At 42.9% G+C, this 21,201-nt stretch overlaps 2 protein-coding genes across 3 annotated transcripts in view; one reads left to right on the forward strand and one right to left on the reverse strand.

The window, feature by feature from the left end:
* LOC311009382 (fatty acid-binding protein, intestinal-like) overlaps positions 1–17,203 on the forward strand; it is an 86,612-nt gene extending 69,409 nt beyond the window's left edge. Inside the window, exons 2-5 of one of the 2 annotated variants that reach the window (XM_084003517.1) lie at positions 15,558–15,635; positions 15,903–16,075; positions 16,301–16,408; positions 16,491–17,203. In XM_084003517.1, coding sequence (XP_083859643.1) covers positions 15,569–15,635; positions 15,903–16,075; positions 16,301–16,408; positions 16,491–16,541 — 399 coding nt within the window. In that variant the 5' untranslated portion in view covers positions 15,558–15,568 and the 3' untranslated portion in view covers positions 16,542–17,203. Of the gene's footprint in view, positions 1–15,555; positions 15,636–15,902; positions 16,076–16,300; positions 16,409–16,490 lie in introns of those variants that run through there. The other variant, XM_084003518.1, reaches the window with a different exon arrangement.
* dctn6 (dynactin subunit 6) overlaps positions 1–21,201 on the reverse strand; it is a 213,862-nt gene that overhangs the window by 152,162 nt on the left and 40,499 nt on the right. The window lies entirely within an intron of this gene.

Genomic DNA, 21,201 nt, shown 5'->3' on the forward strand with positions numbered 1-21,201 from the left:
TATCCATCAGGGCCCCTTACTTAGCCCGGCAACGCCTCAGTGCCAGTGAACAATGGTGGGCCGAAGACAGCCAAGTTTGCTCACGAGCACTGCTTGTGTGTGTGTGTACGTGTGTGTGTGTTTGTGTGTGTGTGGGCGTGGGTGTGTGGGTTATTGTGGGCACCCATGTGTACCTGTTCTAATCATGCATATTACATCTGCAACAACATGGTGCATCTATAAGGAGATGCAGGTTCACTTTTACATACTGGCTTGTGTGTGTGTGTGTGTGTGTGTGTGTGTGTGTGTGTGTGTGTGTGTGTGTGTGTGTGTGTGTGTGTGTGTGTGTGTGTGTTTGGTGTGGGGGGGGGGGGGGGGGTGCGTGGGTAGAGAACATTAGTTCCTTGAAAGGTTCTGGTCAGGTGCCAATGAATGCAACCTTCACTGCCCAAACAGGTCGAGATTTAATTCCGAGAGTTCCTCGTTCGGCACTTCTCCTGGCTACACTCGCTGTTTGTTTCCCGTCAAAGACACTTCTTTATTTAACGATACACTTGCGAGGAGAACTTTGCAGCTCAACAATGCATAACTGAGTGGCAGATGAGCACAGCCCTCTGCGAGGGATTTGAAGAATCAAGTTTCTAGGGGTGCCACTGTGACAGACATTGACAAGGAAACGGACGCGTTAATGATAGACGCGACGTGGGAAAGAACTCTCTGTTACTTTTCAAATATGAATATGCATTTTTAAGCCGGGGACATTTTTTGCATCATTATTTGGAACATTTATCAGGGTTTAAAAAAAGTTATCCATTATTTCAGATTAAATGCAATGCTTTGGCTCGTCAGGGAGCTAAAAAAAAAAAAAAACCAAATGAAAGGGAGAATCTCCCCCTCCTCATTCTAATATACAAATAGGTAAATAATCAGACCTCCAAAGCGTTGTTGACAGGGTCTCGAGTGAAAGGATCTGTCGACGTCCTAATGGCAGAGGATTCTGGTTCATTTCTGTTTGCTGAAAAGATTTCCTCCAGCTGTGAGGGTCTTCAGATATCTCAAGGAGGAGAAGAGGAGGCCGTAAAATCTCTTCTCAATACATTAAATCTGATGTCAGTACTTTAGAAAGTTAGAGATCGGCAGCAACGAAGATACGCAACATATAGCTCAGTTTTGGTCTCCACCAACTCCTGAGAAAAATATCTGGTATTTAAGGAGCTAAATGCTAAATGTTAACCAGCTAGCTGCTTACTTTGTCTTCTTGTTGGTTCTAGTTAATCAACAATTGGTTTATCAGAGTTTTTTATCAAACAAAAAAAGGAAAACAATGAAACAAAACAATCAACTGAAAGACACTAAAACGCTTCATGAATTGGGTGTTAGTTTTCCCAGTAATTCAATGAAATGTTAATAGAAAAATATTGATTATAGCAGCTTTAAAAATACTTTAAATGCAACCTTAAAATGTGCAAATAGTTATTATGGTCCCCTCACTTCCCACAGGTCACAGCCAAATAATCATGTCCAGATTGCAATAAGCATATTAGTTGCCGGGGACGGTTGAGAACAAAATGACAAACAAGGAGAGTAGGAGGTGAAGCGTAAAGAAGGAGGCGAGTAGCGTGCTATCAGATGAACGCCGAGTACAGGGAGAGACATCAGCGCTGTACATCTCTGCAAGGGTGTTATGGGAAAATATTCTCGGCTTTCAGTTACAGACAATAACAGCATAGAAATTGTTAAACATTGTCTCTGATAGCAACTGGCATCTGCAAACAGATCAGACGTGAGTTGCCAGAGAGATTAGAGGAAACATGAGAGCGTCAGCGAAGCGGAAGTGTTTGGAAGTGAGTTTTTGCATGAGAATATAATTGTTCGGTTGTTTTATTGCAAATATGTTTTACCGGTTTGAATCCAACCGCAACCATCTGACATGTATGGGTCGTTGGAATATTTGTGTGCATTTGTGTTTGTGGAATAAGTTCCCGAGAACTAGACTTGCTTTAAACCATGAAGGACCGGTCTTGAAACACAATGTCCTTGCAGCCAGAATAACCTGTGACTTCTCGTTTCAGGTCAAGGAAACCATCGAGATGAGATAACTCTGCTACAGTTGAACAGAAAGATCACGATACTTTTGTTATTTTTTTATCTCTTTATTTGTTTTGCATTACAGGACTATTGTTCCCAGTCAGTCAAATGGAGGTGCAGAGAAGCAAATGTTGCCAACACGCACCCACAGTAGACTTTAGCGACAACTCAAAGGTTCGATAAACGACAATCAGAGCATTAATAAACACATTTTGCCCCGATAACGATGTCCCAACCGACAGCGTCGTCAGGGAAGCGTAGCATCCTCGATTCAGTTCCCCCTCAGTTAAACATTTAGCTCGTTTGTTTAGTTTGTTGAGCATGTTGAGAGCCTTTCAGAGGCAATCAAAATACTCCCAATCTAATAATATGCACCTTTAAAATGTGTTTTTTGTAATGGAATGTGAGTCTTTATTCAACGCAGGACAGTTTAGACAAGGAGCGGAGAGAAAGAGAAATGGTTATGACATTGTACAAAGTTACCAGGATCAAATCTGGACATTGAAATCTGGGCATTGACATTGCATGGCATAGGTAACCGTTCAGCTACCAACTAAATGTGCTGGTAGGGAGGATTACTAGATTGAGGGCTTCAAAAGAGCCAAGAAATCGCTCCTACTCACTTTATTTAAACAGGTTACTCCTCACGGCTAAAATCAAGACTCAATATATTTTGTTTTTCTACATTTAGCTACAAAAGTAAAAATGAATAATATAGTGATTCACTATTTCCCCACCTAAATTCTATTCTTGGAAGCAGGGAAGCATTCAATTCAAGTTGGTTGTTGGGGATGCAGAGGAGGGATGGGGAAAATAGCTCTTTCGTTAATTTACTGTCATAATAAAGGTTAATAATTATGAACCAAACTAATTCATACAACTATACAACTTTAAAATGAATAATTACTAGTGATATTCAAACTGAATTCACATGTGCATTACTGTGTGTATGGCATGTCATCAAGTACATGTAAAAACATTTTTGATTTCAAGCAAGATTAGTTTCCTTAACATTTAGTACTGTTGGCACCAAACCATAGAAACATGCATCTACACGGACTGACACCTGGTTTTGGTTCAAAGACGCTGCGGAACCACAGTCAGTCAGGTACAGAGACAGAGGCACAGATAACAATACACACTACAGTCTATTCAGAACTATGGACTGCAAAATGCTGGCTGCATGCAGATTAAACTCAGATAAAAGGAAGAAAAAACAAAAATAAAGTGCTGACCACAGGTGCGAACAAAGCACCATTTTCAAAAACATTTACAAATGGGGGACTCTTGGGATCTTTGGGGGGAACTTTTTGAAGATCGCACTCCTTCGCATCTACAAAACCCGAGATAAATGCTATCTTTTATCAGTTTAGATGTTGTATAATTGTACAACTGGAGTCCCAACATCAATGTGGGCTTTAGATTCTAAGAACTGCAACCTTAAGTTCACAGGCTTTGGGGAATTTATCTGATCATGACGCTCTGAATCGCAAACACAGCTTATCGCCTTCGTGAAGCTTTAGAGAGTGTGAGAAAGTCGTCCGCCTTATTTGAAGTCAGGGAACTGCTTACAAACTTTGGAAAGCTTTGATAAAAAAGGTGTTTTTTATTAGATCATAATGTCTAAGATGCCGAGCCATGATTGTCAAGTCAAACTCATTATGAGCAAACCTGTGAATCCCCTTTTAGCCACTTAGCTAATACAAAGCTAAATTGTCGTCATCATGTAGTGGATGTGTTCACCACTCAAACTAAAACTAACAAACCAAACAAATTATTTACCTGCATACTACTCAAATTACTAAGTATACTATTAAACAAAAATTATATTAAATTATTAAGTATATCAAATTAAACAATTCTCATCACACATACAACTAAACCACACTCAAAAGTGACTAGTTGGACTAAAAACAGACTACAAATGGAAACCAGAATCCTCCAATTCCATAATTTTGTCCCATGGTTGAGTTAAAAGAACAGGTTTGTTTTTTGAGTGGTTAAAAGTGGATTTGTAAATAAACGTATTAATATTATCAATGATGTACAAAGAAGTGTCATCTAATACTGGCACATTTGGACCATAAAGCATGTATTTCTTATTATTATTACTATTTAGTGTATTTATTTTACTGCTAATTCGATTTTGAAAATCCAAGATCCACAATGCTGCTCAGACATTGATTTTTATCAGCATGGCGATGAAATGATGTAATGTCCACAAAGCAGGACCCGCGACACAAAACCCTGTCCTTTGTACGTCCACTAGCCACCCCACCTCGCTCCCTTTGACTTAGGATTTCAGAATGTAACAGACAATCAATATAGCTGATGTTTCCCCAAAAATGTACTGTATATGACAAGCCATTTACTAGTAGGCTAAATAAACCTTTTTTAGGAAAAAAAGGTTGCATACCTGTCACCAAGACACAGGGTCACAACACGGTCAGATGGGATGTTTCAAGGGCTTCTAATTTTGGGATCAGGGCTTAATGAGAGGACAGAAGACAACCTGTTGGTGAGAAGAGTGGGGGGGCAGAGACGGGGAAAGAGGAAAGGATACAAAGGACAGCTTAGAGGACCTCTGATGTCATCCAGGCACCAGCAGAGTGGCTCATTGAAACCAAAGTGCCTCCGCTGTGTTGCTTTTGTCTGATTCTCGTCAGGCCTGTCCCGCTCCTATAATAATGAGCCCTTTGACAAGTGATTAACTTCATAGTGGCTTTTTTTATTTTTTTTTGTTTCTTCACAAGTGTTTGTTTATAATGGCAGCCCCATAATACATGTGCCCGAGGGTGAGCGCAGATGAAGATTTCATTTCAAGAAAACATGACCTCATGTTAAACGGAATCCTTTGAGATAACGGTTTGAGAAAAAAATCTCAACTCAAGGTCCACCATTCAGTAAACATCAGTGGATGGAATTTTCTCAGAGATGATTTAACAAAAGATAAAATATAAAGGGGACAGGCTACCGGACAGGTTGCCAGGTTATCACAGGGTTTAAACAGAGACAGATAAGCATTCACGCGACAATTTTTGTTATACGAATTGTTTAAATGATCACATACTAACAAATCTAATACCACAGGGTAGAATTATTGTAATTAGCCTTTAGCCCGTTAAGCTGATAAGCTAATGCATGTTTTCTTTTTCTCTCTGAGTAGGGGGTTTTTCCATCGGGAAATTTGACAAACGCATGTCCCTTTCTTTTGAGACATGGCTTTGATCCTCTCAGGTAGGCAGGGGGTACAAGGGTCCCCCCGAGGGATGACCGCTCCCCGATGGGAGAATTGTTTTTACCCCAGCTGTGATTTGGTTGTGCTGAAACATCTAATTCCAAATGCTATTTTGTCAAATCAATGCCCGGACTTTGTCTTATTAAGGCCGGTCAGGTTTCCTATACCAAGCATGCTTGAACCCCCCCCGACGAGGGAGGCAAGCTGGGGCCGCCCCCTTACAACAAAACAACACACCACTCCACAACAGCATGACACTTCCTCGACCAGCAAATGAGATGAAAGCTTTAAACCATGAAAATAGTGGTTTGCGAAAGCTTCTGAAGCCCTGCTGCCCTGCTAGCACGGAATAAAGATGGGCTGTCCGCCCGCAACAAAAGCCCGACACAACAGGGAAAAACATCAAAGCGTGGTTTTCTCAGGGGGGAAATAGTATTTGTAGAGGGGACCCACTGAGAAAAACGTAGGTAAATGTTCAGGTAATAGCACGTCGGTGTTAAGTGCTACAGTTTATTTGTGTTTCTTTCCAAACGGTGATACCTTTCATTAAAGTGTTAAAGAAAGTGTCACCTTTTACTATGTTTTTGCGACATAATATGCCTGGAGATCTCAAAATTAAAGTATATAGTGTACAATGAAAAGTCATCCATTTGCATATAGAGGTTGTGGTTCTGCTTGATTTTCTGCATCTCATGTTTTGCTAAGAATAAAGGCTACAACAGTGGAGTTTTGTCCTCTGTCTGCAGGTGGATTTACCTGACTATGTGCAACATGATCGCTCTTTGATCCGAGTGAAACGACGAGGAAAAGGAACAAGCTTAGCTTAACAAGGTGTGAAATTCTTTAAACAAGGACCTTTTTGTGCATCGAGGGGAGCAGCCTTCTCATCAGAATCCAAGAAGTGTCACTGACAGGCAGGATAGTCAATCGAATCACAATATCTGTCTAAATATGTTAAATTATTCTATTAAAAGTGCATTTTGATGTACTTGAACACTAAAACGTTTGACAAATTGCGATTTCATTTCATAATACTTGCAAAAAGCAATGTCTTAAATGTCATGGCATTGTGTTAATTCCAAATATGCATTCTTAGCACGGGAAAAAAAGAGAAAAGTGTACGCCGTGTTCCATCCTCACTGTGAAATCCCAAAAGGTTTTTTTGGAGAGTAAACCGCCTCACGTAATCAGATTTGGCCACGCACATGAATGCTGATGAAATGGGCTGTGGCGAAGTGTGAGGGTCAGAACGCAGCACATTCCCCGGTTTAAGTAGTGTATTGGAGTGCAAGTCGAGTCGACGTCCACAATAAAACAACGCTAATCTCTAATCTAACAGAAATCCACATTTTCAACACTCGATGATTAGAGTTTGCCGCTCAAATCGCAGCCATTAAATATTCCGTGGAGTTAAATATGATAATGAGCGTCCACGTTCCTCGCCGCTCCTCAGTCATTTTTCGGAGTTCTTTCTGCTGATCACTGATGAGAAGTAATTGCCATCCATCTCAATATGTGCGATGTCATGACGGCGAGTGTACGACTGCGAAGAAATGCCATTTTGAGTTTGCTCAAGAGATTCCGATCTCATGAATAATTCACGGCGGCGAGAATAACGATGGCAGATACAACTTTGTGTGAATAATTAGACGGGGAGACTCATCAGTGTGTGCGGAGACAATCTCCTCCGTTCCTGCAACCAAACGATGCCTCTGCACAATGAGAATAATAAGCAAATCACTCACGACCACTACTTTTTTTTCTACTTTTGTATTGCTTTTCTTGCTCCTGCATATCCAACACGCCAGTTTGACGGCGATTGTGAACACATCTGGAAACGTGAGAAAGTTTGCGTGGGCGAGTTTTAATTTACACTCTGAACTCCCAGCATGCCCGTGTTCCTTCCACCCGACTGTGCTCTTTGGTCGGCCTTGTGTGTCTAAGCGACCGTATATTGGTCCGGGGCATCCATTCAGGGGCTCTATTTTCCAGGTGATTGACTCTGAAAAAAACTCACGTCGTAATCCCCAAATGTTTCGCCTGTGTCTGAGGGAGGGTCTGCATTGTTGAAACTCCCCGGGAGTCCTGCCCGGTTGTATGTCCGTCCTGCTGGGTATTAAGAGCGGTGGGAGGGGCAGGATTTTAACAGGTGGAGAGATACCTCAGGACCGGGATGGACCAGATCTGCCAGAGGTGAACCAGCTTATCAGTCTTTTCAAAACAAGGACACATAGTTCTGACAGGATGATGAAATGCTAAATGCTATGCTAAACCTAAAATTCCTTTGCTAGCATTGCAGCATGCTCACAGTGATTGCCTGCTGGACGGAAATGAATCGAATTCGACGTTAATCCTCCGACAGTTGCGGAGACATTTCATTTAAAACTTATCTCGACATCATCTCTGTGTGTTCAGAAGGATTCAGCCAGATATTCACCACTACTTTCGTGCTGTCAACAAGCCTATAGTGTCAGATGAATGCAACACTTTCCCCAAACAAACAAGCCGATTTGTCTCCGTCAATCACAAAGTTAATCTTTAACATCAGTGAACAGGCCAACTTGTCAAGTCAGTCCAGTTTGCAGTGGGAAATCTCTCCTTATTTGCCATTCAATGTGTTAATTCACACTCATAAATGTAATATTCCTACATGAAATTAAGATAGGACAACCCTTTCACTGTTACAGACATTCAATGCAACTTCTGTTCCTTTTAGCAACCCCGTCCAAACGAATGTGTCTCCTTTAACGAGCTCCCTTCGCCCTCTTCATCTGGGAGGAAATGAGCAATGCCATGAGCAATGGCAGCGGTTCCATCGGTGCTCCGTGGCGATTGGCTGCAGATAAGGACCACCACCCACATTTGCGCGGAGGGTAATTATTTTGATTTCAGCGAGCAGGTGGTGATGGAAGCGGGCGAGTCCGTGATCAGACTCCAGAATATCTCCAGATAAACATCAGGGGCTCGGAGACACGCCGATACCGGCCCCTGCTACGCTCGCCGGGAGCCCCCATATCTCTCCCCAACCATGTCATTGCGCTCGGCGTGTCGTGGATAGCTATAACGGCCAAGGGGGCTGCTGGAAATACTGTAGTCTGCTCTGGGTTATGGCTTGTACCAGCATAGGAATAAAGTGGTTTCCGTCGGCTGGGACCAACAGCATTGATGGGAGGAAACACTGTAATGGGCCGACTTATTTCTACTAAATTGGGTTCAGAACTGAAAGTAAAGAACGTTGTTATTACAACTACATGAGACTATTTCATGAGATAACATGCAAGTTAGGGAGCATTTGATGCTGTTTCTCCACCTGGCTAAGCTACGCTAACCGTTGGCTGAAGCCGATATGTAACGATCATTAAAATCACTCACAAATTAGACTTTAGAGCGCTTCGTGATGAGTTCGTCCACGAGAGATGAAGAATAGTTGCAGCGACACGTTTGCAGATGTTGTACATACGTGACAAATCCATCGTCACCGCAATCCTCTCATCTCATCTCATCTCATCTCATCTCATCTCTCTCTCTCTCTGGCTGTCGCTGCCTTTGTTTGGAGGTTTCAAGTCATCACAGATAAGGAACGATTTCACACTGTAAATCAGATTGTCCCGATGATCTGCTCCCCTGCAACATGCATAGTTCGGCATGGTGTTTTCCTATGAGACATTCACTTCAGATCTAATCCCCCCTTAAGCTCTCCACTCCGCGGGACTGATGGGAGGTGGAGGGCAGCGTTCGGATGAGTTATTACGGAAAGATTAGGAGTGAATGATGCAATGTTGGGGGAAAAAAGGTCAAGGGAGCTTACTGGCAAAGCATCCGAAGGAATCTGTTTTTTTTTTCCAGTCATATCACGACATTACAACCATGTCGTTTCGATTTCTATTTCCATTTAAACTTAATTCATCCAGATATTGGTTTCCTCATGTTCGCTTCCCCCCCCCCCCCAGCGCTGTCGGCTTCATATTCATGCATTTAAGTGAAGTTATGGAAAAACTTTACTCAAAGGCACGATTCCACTACAGGGATATAATCAAATAGATCAATAGATATCCGCTGACATCACAAAATGCTAAAAACAACGCCAGCAACTGTAGGTTATTGACTAGAATATTGATTCAAAATAAGCAATAATAAGAACAGATACAGAAGAATAGTTTTGTCTTTGTGGCAAAGAGAGGAGAAAAAAAAGGAGAGCATCAATTACCCCGGGATGTATGAAAACGGCTCCTCCGGGGCAGCGGGCCGCCATCTTGCCTGCAGTCATTAATTAGATCTAATCAGCACCGCAGGGAAAAGTTACTGTCAAGACTAATTTGCAGAAATGGCTCTTCTGTAATGGGAAACAAATGAACAACAACAGTTAACTGTAGCAGCCCCGCTCCGTGCTTTATGACTCACTCGGCCTCAGCGGGAGAGATTTCTGGAGCGGCACCGTTCAGAATTATATTAGCACTCCATTACTGTTCCGAAGGAAATGTCGGAATATTAGGCACGCTTGTGTGTTTTGAGTGGGGAAAAAGCTATTGAATGGTAGGTATTTGTTGTTCTCACACACACACACACACACACCTCTCTCTGCCAGGTTGCCTATTGTAAGTGCCATTCAAGCTCCCCTCCAACCACAGGCCTCAGAGGTCATGAGAAATGTTGACTTAATCCTCCCTCCGTCCTCACACTGCTTCTGAGAGTCATGGCAGGGAGTGGAAGAAAAAAAAAAGAAGGAAGCCTTTGTTTCTCCCGCAACAAAAGGGGCTCGGGATTGGGGAGAAGCGTACACACACACCACCTGCAATTAAGAGCTTATCGTCGGTCCTCTCGGCACACAAAAAAAAAAAACCCTCCGCGGCCGAGCGGAGGAGAGGAAACGTCAAGATTAGGTGGGAAGTGCTACGAGGGTATTAGGGGGAACTTGTGAGAACGAAGACGTTTGTCACAGAATATTACTTACAGGATGCTGGAGGACAGTCACCTTACACCCCGTGGAAGAGCAATTGTGGAGGATTTGATAAGTAGTGGCTATTGATGACGATTAAGCACTCTAACGACCTGGGTCGGAGGTTTGCACCACGGTCACACACATTCTGAACAAAGCCTCTGTTTGTTTGGCCCCATATGTCGGGTTGAGTCAGTAATACGTGGACATCTGCCGAGGAAACGGAGGTGTTAAGTTGTCAGGAGAAGCACAAAAAACACCGATGGTGTTTAATAAACGGCAAAGACGTGTCGGGGCTGGTGATGTAGAAGCAGAAAAGTTGTCTCTGCTGGAACATTTCAGTCAGGCTGAACTTCACGGAAAATGTCAACTTCATTAAAAAGGGAAATTGGGTCAAATGCACCGAGTGCAAATTAAAATCAGCCAAGTGAGATGAGATGATTGTAATTAACGTCTCTTCAATCAAGCCGGAGCGTCGGAATTATAGATTCATGTTTAACATTTATTGCCGAAAACTACGAGGACCATCTTAGGTGGAACAATGTGACTCCTGTGATCTTAAAGGGCCGACCACACACACACACACACACACACACCGATTATATATTATATAGGAAATATATATGAAGAGTTGTGCTTATTGTGCAATATATGAAAGCAGTTTGATGGATGTTTAAAACAACAAACTTTTTCATTAAAACAAATTCAGATTAAGAAGTATTTTTACAATGTTGCTAAATGTTGCTAACTGTGTTTTAAGGTGAAGATCCAAAGCAAAGTGAAATTTCTATTATGAAATAACATGTCGAAGACAGCTTACATACAGCAACCTAATGAGAAATGTATTTCATTTATTTATTCATGATCTCCTTCATTCATTTAAATATCTTTAAGTGAACCCTTGTTGTTAGCATGGCAACAGCAGACTGTGGCCTCCGTTCTGGATCACGAGGACATCATTTATAGACACACTTGTCCTTCCGTACTTGGACTCTCGGCTTCATTACCGGAGATAATTACAAAACTCACCACTGCATCTTAAATGAAAAGGTCAGTTGGTCTCCTCCAGCTGAGAGACGTAACAACCGGTATGTGCTGCATTTATCTACAAAGCTCATGTCGGAAAATAGACATCCCTCACTTTGTTGCTCTGAAAACTCTGGTCCGTCGTGAACTCGCTGCCGGGGACCAGCAGTGCTCTGTGGGTGCATGTACGTAGGCCAAACCAGGGTTGTTTCGGGGATCTGCTTGGGGGATGGCACTGCATGGCGCCTGGTCCCGGATCATTTATAAACCCACATCCGAGCCATGCTGGTATCCCCCCCGGGAGCAGCCGAGGTCCTGCGGTGGGTGGCAGCACCAGTCCCAGCAGAGGCCCCCGGGACGTAGACCAAGACAGACGTGTAATCCCCTTTGCTCAAAGCTGGAACGCATCATCGATGCAGGAAAAATAAATATGGAAGGGTGAGTCGCTGAATGGGGGAGATAGGGGAGAAGCTGTTACCAAGGAGAGAGCCAACAATTAAGAATTTTAATCTGGAACTTCTAGCAGTAAAGTCTTTTAATCAGGTCTATACTGAATTTAAATTATTTCACTCATACTATTGTGTTATTCTTCCAAAAGCTGAGGCTCTCAAGCAAATTAACCTGACTGTGTCAATGATGGCATTTATACAAGCAGGACTGTAAGTTCCTACTTCATTTAGGTAACTCTTTCCTAATTTGGATCAATTATCCCATTTCCCCTCGGAGAAACAGTGTCTCTCATTCAGCATAATGCGGCGGCTGTTTGTCAGCGCCGTGTCATGCGCTGGCCTCTTCGCTATCCGTGTACACTCGTGTCAGGAGTGACTGAATGCCAGCTTTCTCTACTGTCTGAGGCTCATTTGAAATTCAAATATTGCCTCATTGCCGAGCCTCAATAATATTGACTTTCACTTACTCTCCAGCAGCAGCAGCAGCAGCAGCAGCGGGGATATTTTTAGGAGGGGATTGTGTTTTTTTTCTGTTTGCATCTGGGGCTTCTCTGAACTACACTCGTGCTGCAGGCAAAGCTAGGTTTTAGAAATCACCTTCAAATTCCATCTAATTCTAAACCAAAATGTAGCTTGTTGCTGTGATTAGTTAATCATCTTTTTGCACATGAGACTTTGTAATTGGCTTAATCTTTGCTCAACATAAGTTGAATCCCAAAAACTGCAGCTCCAGAAAGGTTGTATATTTTATTTTTTAATATAATATAATATAAACATTAGCATCCTTGTCAGTTTGGCAATAAGGAAGTGAAGTGGACACGGCAGCTGCGTCGGTCGTCCACTAGATGGAGTAGTGCATCATTGATTTTGACAGTGTTTCTGTCACGAGCAGACATCCAGTACATCATACAATTATAAAATAATTATCAAGTTTTTTGCATCTCTGCTGTGACTGATAAATCTAATCTAATCTAATCTAATCCCTGGTAAAGTACCATTTAGATTGTATCTCAATAAAGTATGGCGCTGGTGGATGAATTGTACATTCAGCATTTACCCTGTTTTACCCTTATCTTGCATTTATATATATATCTGAATTTTGTAAATGTATTCTTGTGCCAGAAGTGTTGAAGATTCATAAAGATTTGGTCACAAAAAGAAATCCAAAGAGATGTTTTTTATTAACTTTGAGGCAAGAAATCCTGATTTTCTATGGGAACATTATTATAACATGAACTGTAGACCGCAGTAATGGATACACAATGTGTTGCATACTTCAGTTTATACTACTGCCAATAACTGTGTGGTGACCACTATATTTTAGTGAGATTATATAGAATCACATCAGGGCAATGACATCGAAGTGGACTTGCAACATCGCAAACAACGTGGTGAGGCTGGGCAGACAGGGTGTGGTGATGTCTGTTGATAAAAGCAGATATATAAAACCATAATTACATCTGTCTTCATCTTATGGTGGCGTCGATTTTAAACTGGTATTAGAGCTGCAGTCTATAGTACAAACTGTATCAGGCGAACAGAGTACAAACCCTCTTTATTGACAGCCGTAAAAAAAGGGATTATGGGTCAGGAGACGCAGCAAAAAGACATAATTACCCTTTAATGACATTACAAAACACCACAGTTATGTAATTGTGTTTAAAGTAAACTCTGAAGGACAAACCAACAAGACTAGTTCAGTGTTCCCCCATCACACATTCATCCTCCAGCTGTCTTTTATAAACAACATCCCATACGTGACAACCTACACGTCATCTGTGGATCCCAGCTTCGATCCACGGCGACTTTTTGACCATGCTGCATGCGTGGAATACAGAAATATATACAATATATGTTCTCTCTCGCCATTATATATTAGATTTAGCCAAACTGCCACTCTGCTTTCTGTTTAATGGAAGTGGCGTCTCGACTTCTTGAGGTGTGAACAACGTGTTCAGTATTCTCCGAGTGTCCATAAACAATCCGACTCCGAGTCCACAGATTTTCCTCTCAAGAATGCGGCTGTAGTGCCCCATTGTCCACGGACACAAGCTGAATGGCAACTACTTTGGTACTTTAAAAAGGACAATGCCACTGTTCTTTACCCAGCAAACAATGCTGCTGTATGTGAGCAGTTGGGATTTCATTGCATTTTAATACATTTACTTTTTGCTAACCATGCAGTTGGAAAATATATAGACATGATTTGTTTGTTTGTGTATCATAAGTGTTTGTGTGGAGGAGGAGAAAGAGAGGCGACTAAATACTAGTGTAAATAAACATAATACGGCATAGATAAGTTTAATAACTTACATAAATTAATAAGAAAATAAACAAAATAACAGGTTTGGTGTAGCCCAGAAGGAGGAGACCATGGAAGGTAAATAGTGTCCTTTTTTGTCTTGTGACCATGTGAACATTTCCGGTTTCCATTTGTTTCCCCATTTCTGTACAATAGGAAAAGCTAAACAATGAACGCAGTTGAAAAGTTCGATCTGAATGACAAAACTTCCGGTTCGGTAGGGTAAAACAGTTTATGGGACCCAAAGGCAGGCAGAAACGAAAGGTTTATTTGAACTAAAACACAGTCTAAAACTAAGACAGGCCACGAGGGCAAAAACAGCAATAAAGAAGCTAGAATATGACAACAAAAGACAAAAACTCACAACAGCAGGCATACAACAAAAAGGACACGGGAAGGCGGGAAGGCGGGAAGGCGGGAAGGCGGGAAGGCTGGAAGGCGGGAAGGCTGGAAGGCGGGAAGGCGGGAAGGCGGGAAGGCGGGAAGGCGGGACGGCAGGACCGCGGTAACCCATCACAAACCAGGGTTAGGAGATGAACCGACAACCAGACCGGGGAGCCACTCAGACTATATACACCAGGAGGCAGGGAGCTAACCAGGCACAGGTGAGACGCATTAGGGCAGGTAGGTAATGGACACAGGAGGGTGGGCGAGTCAAGACACCAGGAAGGAAAACAGGAAACCAACACCGTCCTCCAATCGGAAGATTGGCGTTCGAATCCCAATAATTCTAGATACTGACCCCCCTATATTGTTAATGTGTATGAATGAGTTAGATCCTGACGTGCAGGCGGCTCCTCTGCCATCAGTCAATCATGAATGTAGCTAAAAGGCGCTAAATAAACGCAGGTCCATCATTTACCATTTGAACTTGAAGGTTCATACATCATCAGCCGATGAGCATTTCTCAAATGTTTCCGATGTTACAAAGTTGCAAACATGCTGCTTGTCCAACTTTCTACTCTGAACAGATGTGAAGTTCCAACCTCAGTATGCCCCCCCCCCCCCCCCCCCCCCCTCCCTCGAGCCACTACTCTTTGTTTGCACGCCAGCTCGAGTTGTCAGTGTCAAAAAAGAAAGTCCTTCTTAAGACTCATTTTCATGCCAGGCACAAACAGGGCAAACAGAGAAAAGATTAAGGGACAGAAAGGGGCTCAGTTGACTGACTGCCACGGGCAGCCAAACAAACAGCCCTCTCTCTCTCTCTCTCTCTCTCCTGAACACTGAGACAGTGTTTAACTGTGCCAGACTCGCCGAGAGAAGTTGCCCTCCAGTTATTTATTGGTGCATCCTCGAGGTCGTGCGGCAATCGCCCCACATTTGACACAGTCCGTAAATGGCTACATCAGCAGACAGATAATCTGTGAGATAAAGAAGAGCATCCTCCATGCCAGCTCAGGGAGGGGAGGGGAGGGGAGGAGGTTGGGGGGTGGTTGATAGGGTGAGAAGGGAGGGCTGTGTATAAATGGAGGCCGATGGGCATTCGCAATCCCACGCTCTGCTTCGTGCTTCATCAACAGCTGCCTTCGAGCCACAGCGAGCCCGCAGCCATGACGTTCAACGGATCCTGGAAGGTCGACCGCAGCGATAACTACGACAAGTTCATGGAGCAAATGGGTGAGTGGAGTCCTGCTGAACTTCAGCCCCCATTTTTTTTTTTCTGCTGACGTCGGGGCCTTCTGCTCTAGTTTACGAGGGCGACGTATGGAACTGTGTCATGTGTTTTCATATAGTTTGACACTGCTGAGTGTGAGCATTACACAGAGCGGTGAGGCGTTGATGAGCTGGAGGGGTTTATGAGAGAATAGTGGTCACTGAGGAGAGGTCTTTCTTTGGATTTAATAATAACCCCATAATAACCCCATTCCCCCCCTGTCCTGTAAGGTATTAATATCATGAAGCGAAAGCTGGCAGAGCACGACAACCTGAAGGTCACCATCGAGCAGACCGGGGAACAGTTTCACATCAAGGAGTCCAGCACCTTCCGCAACAAAGACATCGACTTCACCCTGGGCGTCCCGTTCGACTACAGCCTGGCTGACGGCACCGAAGTCTCAGTGAGTGCCTCAAAGTGGTCCGGGGCATTATTTAGTTTTGACATTTCAGTGCAACGAGGAATGGCTTTTTACATTTTTTATTTTGGGGAAATTGCAAAAACAAGCTCAATAAAGCCAATGGTTGAAGTGGACTGAGATTTTTCTGAATATGGGGGGAAAAACATAAAAAAATAGACAATTGTAAGAAAAGCATGAAGCATCACTAAGTGTATATTTTTGAACCAGGGTACGTGGGAGATGGATGGTGACACGCTGAAAGGCAAATTCACCAGGAAAGACAACAGCAAGGTCCTGACCACCAGCAGAGCTCTGGTGGGAGGAGAGCTCGTACAGGTCAGCAGATTAATATGTAATCTGTTCATATCCCATTAATAATCCATAAAGTAACACGCCTCTCCTTCTCTTTTCAACCCAGAGTTACAGCTACGAGGGTGTGGACGCCACGAGGATTTTCAAGAAGCAGTAACCTGGAGTCTGACGTTTATATATTTTTTATTTTTATATAGATGACACGATGTAGATCTATATTTTGCTCTAACAATAAGACTAAGGCACATCATATTTCTACAGAGATTTGTTGATCCACTGTAATTATTGGTGTGATGATCAGCTGAAAAACACAGCGTGAGAACGGAGGATTACTGAAGGAGGAAGAAGGAAAACAACACAAGAAACGCATACAAACTAAGGGAGAACATCCGTCACCATGTCAGTGTGATGTGGACTAGAAAGAATCTTAGCAACCAGTATCCCAGAAATGGCCAAAGGCTCTCGTGGAATCCAGCCATGCAAATAGTTTGAAGGGGTTTTCTTTGCCCAGATTTTTGAGATAATTAATCAATTATCTGTGAGATTTATATTGCCTCCCTGCTACAAAGAGGAGAATGGAATTCTTTTTGTGTTTCTCCCTGCTTTGAAGACCAGTTACTGATGATAATGTTGACTATTTCATTGGTACAACGCAGCTCCAATCAAAGCTCTTCATGTGTTTGTGGATTATCCAAGGTAACGGGTGCATTGTTTCTGGAAATACATGTTGCCATTTTTTAATGGAAATTCCCCCCCTGATGTTGGGGCATAAATATCTCAAAATCTGGGCAAAAATACCAAAAAACATCAGCATGATTGGATACAACTAGAGGTGATTGAGACGCTGTTTTGTTGACATTTTGGGAGAGCTGAACATGATTAGTCAATTTGCACTAACAGCTCTTACGTATTGTATTGTCTGTAACAATAAAGCACTTTTCATCACCTGAGTCAAATAGTGGTGTCATTTTAAAATGTTTAAAGGGCCAGTGTGAAGGATTTGGGGACATCTAGTGATGCTGTTGCAGACTGCAACATTTGCCCCTCCCTTACCAAGAGTGTGGTAACGAGCCCCCAAGTGCTCAACTGGTATATTTCAGGACCTTTAGGAGCTATGAAATTAATTTTCCACTTCTGCCGATAGAGCCCCACAATCCAACTCACAGTATTATGAAAGTCTAACTAAAGTCTTGAATCTTGCAAGTCATGATGCCTCCAGGCCGGATATAACAAATGTTATCAAGTCATCATGATTATGATCTATTATTTTTAATTGATGATCATTTTGAGGACATCATAAGTTGACTAAAGGGGAAGGGTTTTGAGGAAGTGTAACGTTACCTCAGCGTTTCCTCCGTAGCTGCAGGCCGGTCACATGGTGACAGCAGGGTCTTGTGCTTTCATGTGGTGGCCTTTGGGTGCTATCATCAGCAGAAGGTCTGATACCTCACATGATGATGAAGGGTGTGTTTTTGCTTTGTAATGGTAACATAAAAAAAAGAGTAAAAATAGAGAAAAATAAGAGTATTCAGTATGTATGTGCACTGAACCTCTCTGACCACGAGAGGGCGACCTGTGCTTACTTTTACTTTAGAGTGGAACCGCTACTTCAGCACAATTTGAAAGTTGTACATATGATTCCAATGTTTTAAAGTATTTCTGATGGTACGTTTTAGGACAATGAATATGTAAATATGCAGGATTACATGTTGGGACACCAGAGTTTGGAGTAATAACTCCTCAGTAGTGTTGGCCAGTGTAGAGTGGATAATAGGGTTCATCAGGGATGTGAGTGAATACCCTTCATGCCCATATCTGGTTTAAAAATTTTAAATATATTTTTTTAATGATGATTCACTTTTCATCTATTTTTTATTTCCCTTAGAGATGAGATCTATGTCACAATACGTATGAGAAGATCTTTGATTATCAATTTTTACTGGCTTTTCATAATCAGACAAATGTCTTCAAACACGTAACAAAACCTTCAATAACTTTTAACAACAAATTGCTTGAAATGACTCCTCTGGACGACCTCATTTTGTCAATTGATGTGATGATACATGATTCATCACAACATGATGATGATGATGATGATGATGAATCACTACTTAGACTCACTGTGTGTTTTCTAGCTGGATTAATAAAAGGCCATCGGAGAATTTAAAATAGACCAGAAAATCTCTTCCAAGCCCTAATAAAGAGTCGAGGTATTACCATCCCTAAAGACACCCGTCTGAACCTGGCCAGCTTGAGGTGACACCCGGCATCAATCGATCGCAGCCCCCCACTGAGCTCTGAGTGGCACCTCTTTCATGGGGGTGTAAACCCACGGCACACAGGGCTAATCTGGCAGAGGAGGGGCCGCTTTGAAAACCGGATCGGCCCTGAATCTACCGCGGGGAGGGAAGTCCTCTGAGACCCTTAAGATGCTGTGAGGCTTGAGGGCTTTGAGCCTGAAGATTTTTGTGCCGGATGGTGGGCCTCCGTTTATTGTGTTTGGATCTGCTGTCCAAAGTGACGCTCATGCTTTCCATCTATAAACCAGCAATACTTCTGACAAGTTGTGTCCAATCTTCCAGTTAATACCAGATGTGTGTTGGCATACACCCTTCCAGCCAATTATGCTCAATCATCACATCAATTTGAGCATAATAAACATATTTCAACACATTTACCGCTATTAAAAAAACAATATATTATATATTTTATTATTATATTGCTAATAATTCAAGAAATAGCACATTTAAACCTTTTTTCTTTTCTTTTTTTTACAAAAATGTCTTGGAAATATTGCACTTTTTACTCCCCCAAATGTATCTTACAGTTATAGTTACTGTAAACTTTGCAGGAACATTTTGAGGTACTTATTGTGTTCTTTCCTCAAAGTAAAACATCCATTTATATTCTGATTCTGGGACCACTTTGATGTCCTGTAGATGCAATGTGCTTTTAGAACCATGGGGTGGCGCTGTGGAGCTCGGTATATTCTGAGAGAAAGGGCCTTCAGTTGTTCTATGATGTCATCCTCAGTCAAGTTATCATATGACACACACCCTGTAAGAACACACAGCACACCTACATAATTATTGGATCCCAACTCGCGTCATTAAAATAATATCTCCATGTTCTTCGCTGGAATGGAAGAGTGGAGCGAAGCGAGGCGAAAATCAGCGAGAAACAGGAAAGTAGTGGGAGAGTTTAGCCTTCAGTGTTTTGATTGCTGTGAGACTGTGGGAGCAGGGGCCCACCCAAGGGAGATGGAAGCTGTGGATGAGAGAGGAGGAGGAGGAGGTGGTGGTGGAGGAGGAGGGGGGGCAGTGAGAGGTGGAGACAGAGAAAAGACGGGAGGAGTGAAGACGAGGGGAGCGAAGACAGGACAGGAAGAAAAACACTCCTCGCCCTCTTCTCTCCCCTCCTGCAGAGAAATCAAATTCACTGACTCACCCTGAAGTCGTCAGCTTATCTGGAGGAGTAACGATCACACGCACAAAAAAGACACCAAGCGCGGCGGGGAGTGTCGGGGCTTTTGGTTGGGCAATCTTTCCAAGAAAGACACAACCCCCACTCGGCCAATCGCTGTTTAACAATGACTGTGCAGACCTTTGCAGAGACACATGCAGGCTGCTGGATGGTGAGTCACCAGTTACTCAGTGCTGCATACTGTAGCCGAGATAACTCAGCTGCTCCGATGTGACTTTTCCCCAGCCGTGTGAATTTGGAGGCGCTGCCATTATTATGATTGCATGACGCTGGTATTTCAATATCTTTAATATTTAGCCGTTATCCCGGGCTGAACAGCCAGAGCGATGCTTCTGAACGTGACTTTATTCATGTTTCCCCACAGGATTGAATCGTAGTCACTTCGGTGACCTCTTGACCTCTCGTGCCACGATGCCAACATTTCAGCCTTCAGCTTTTTATGCCTTTTATTCATTTTAGGCCTAAAGGTTTGGGGAGTGGAGAAGATCGTGGACACGCTGTGGATGTACAGTGTTCGTCTAGCATGCTGCAGCTGGAGAAGAAACACCTCTTTAATGGACTTGTTAAAGGGAATAACACCATCACAAAGTGTTGCCAGTTGGTCGTATGCATGCATGCATGCACCCAGATGAATTTATATATACACCCTTTTGCTCACACGGGCGCTTTATCCCCCCACTTTGCCCGACTCCCGACACCCCGCGTGGAAACCCCTCCGGGCGTGAACGAGTGCGTGTCACGTGAGAAGCTGCCGGTGTGGCCGAGCAGACAGAAGAGAGTACAGACAGCGGAGAGAGAGGAGCTAAATTGGCTGCGGCCCTCTCCATCTCAGGAGTAGCCCGCCCCTGGAGTTAGGTAGGGCTATTCTTATAGGAGGGCAGCGAGAGGTCGCCAGCTCCCCTGCTACACAAACCACTTTATAGGATCCCACATCTTGTTTTGACGGCCTCCTGGGATTGTGGGGGAGGTGTTATCCAATGACAAGTGTGAGGGAGAGGAAGAGGAAATTGAGCTTTTGCGCAGGTGCCTTCCTTTGTGGGTAAGAACGTCTAAGAGCAGCCAAAATGTCAAAATATTTAAGATTCAATTCCAAACTGACAAAAAGAATAATTTGCTCATTTTCCCCCTTCAATCAGTTGATGACATGAATTAAATATTAAAAGTAAAACTTCGATGTAGTTCACTCTGATTGCTTCACCACTGATTTACGAGTTTCTTTTTATTCTCCATTTCGAGCGTTAATGTAACGGATTCATGGTCGTATCATCACATATGTTTTTGCTTGTTTGTCATCACGATAACATTCAAAAAGTGGGGGAAAAATGGAATCATGA

Source organism: Eutrigla gurnardus (genome assembly GCF_963514095.1).
Source record: "Eutrigla gurnardus genome assembly, chromosome: 23".
NCBI lineage: Eukaryota > Metazoa > Chordata > Actinopteri > Perciformes > Triglidae > Eutrigla > Eutrigla gurnardus.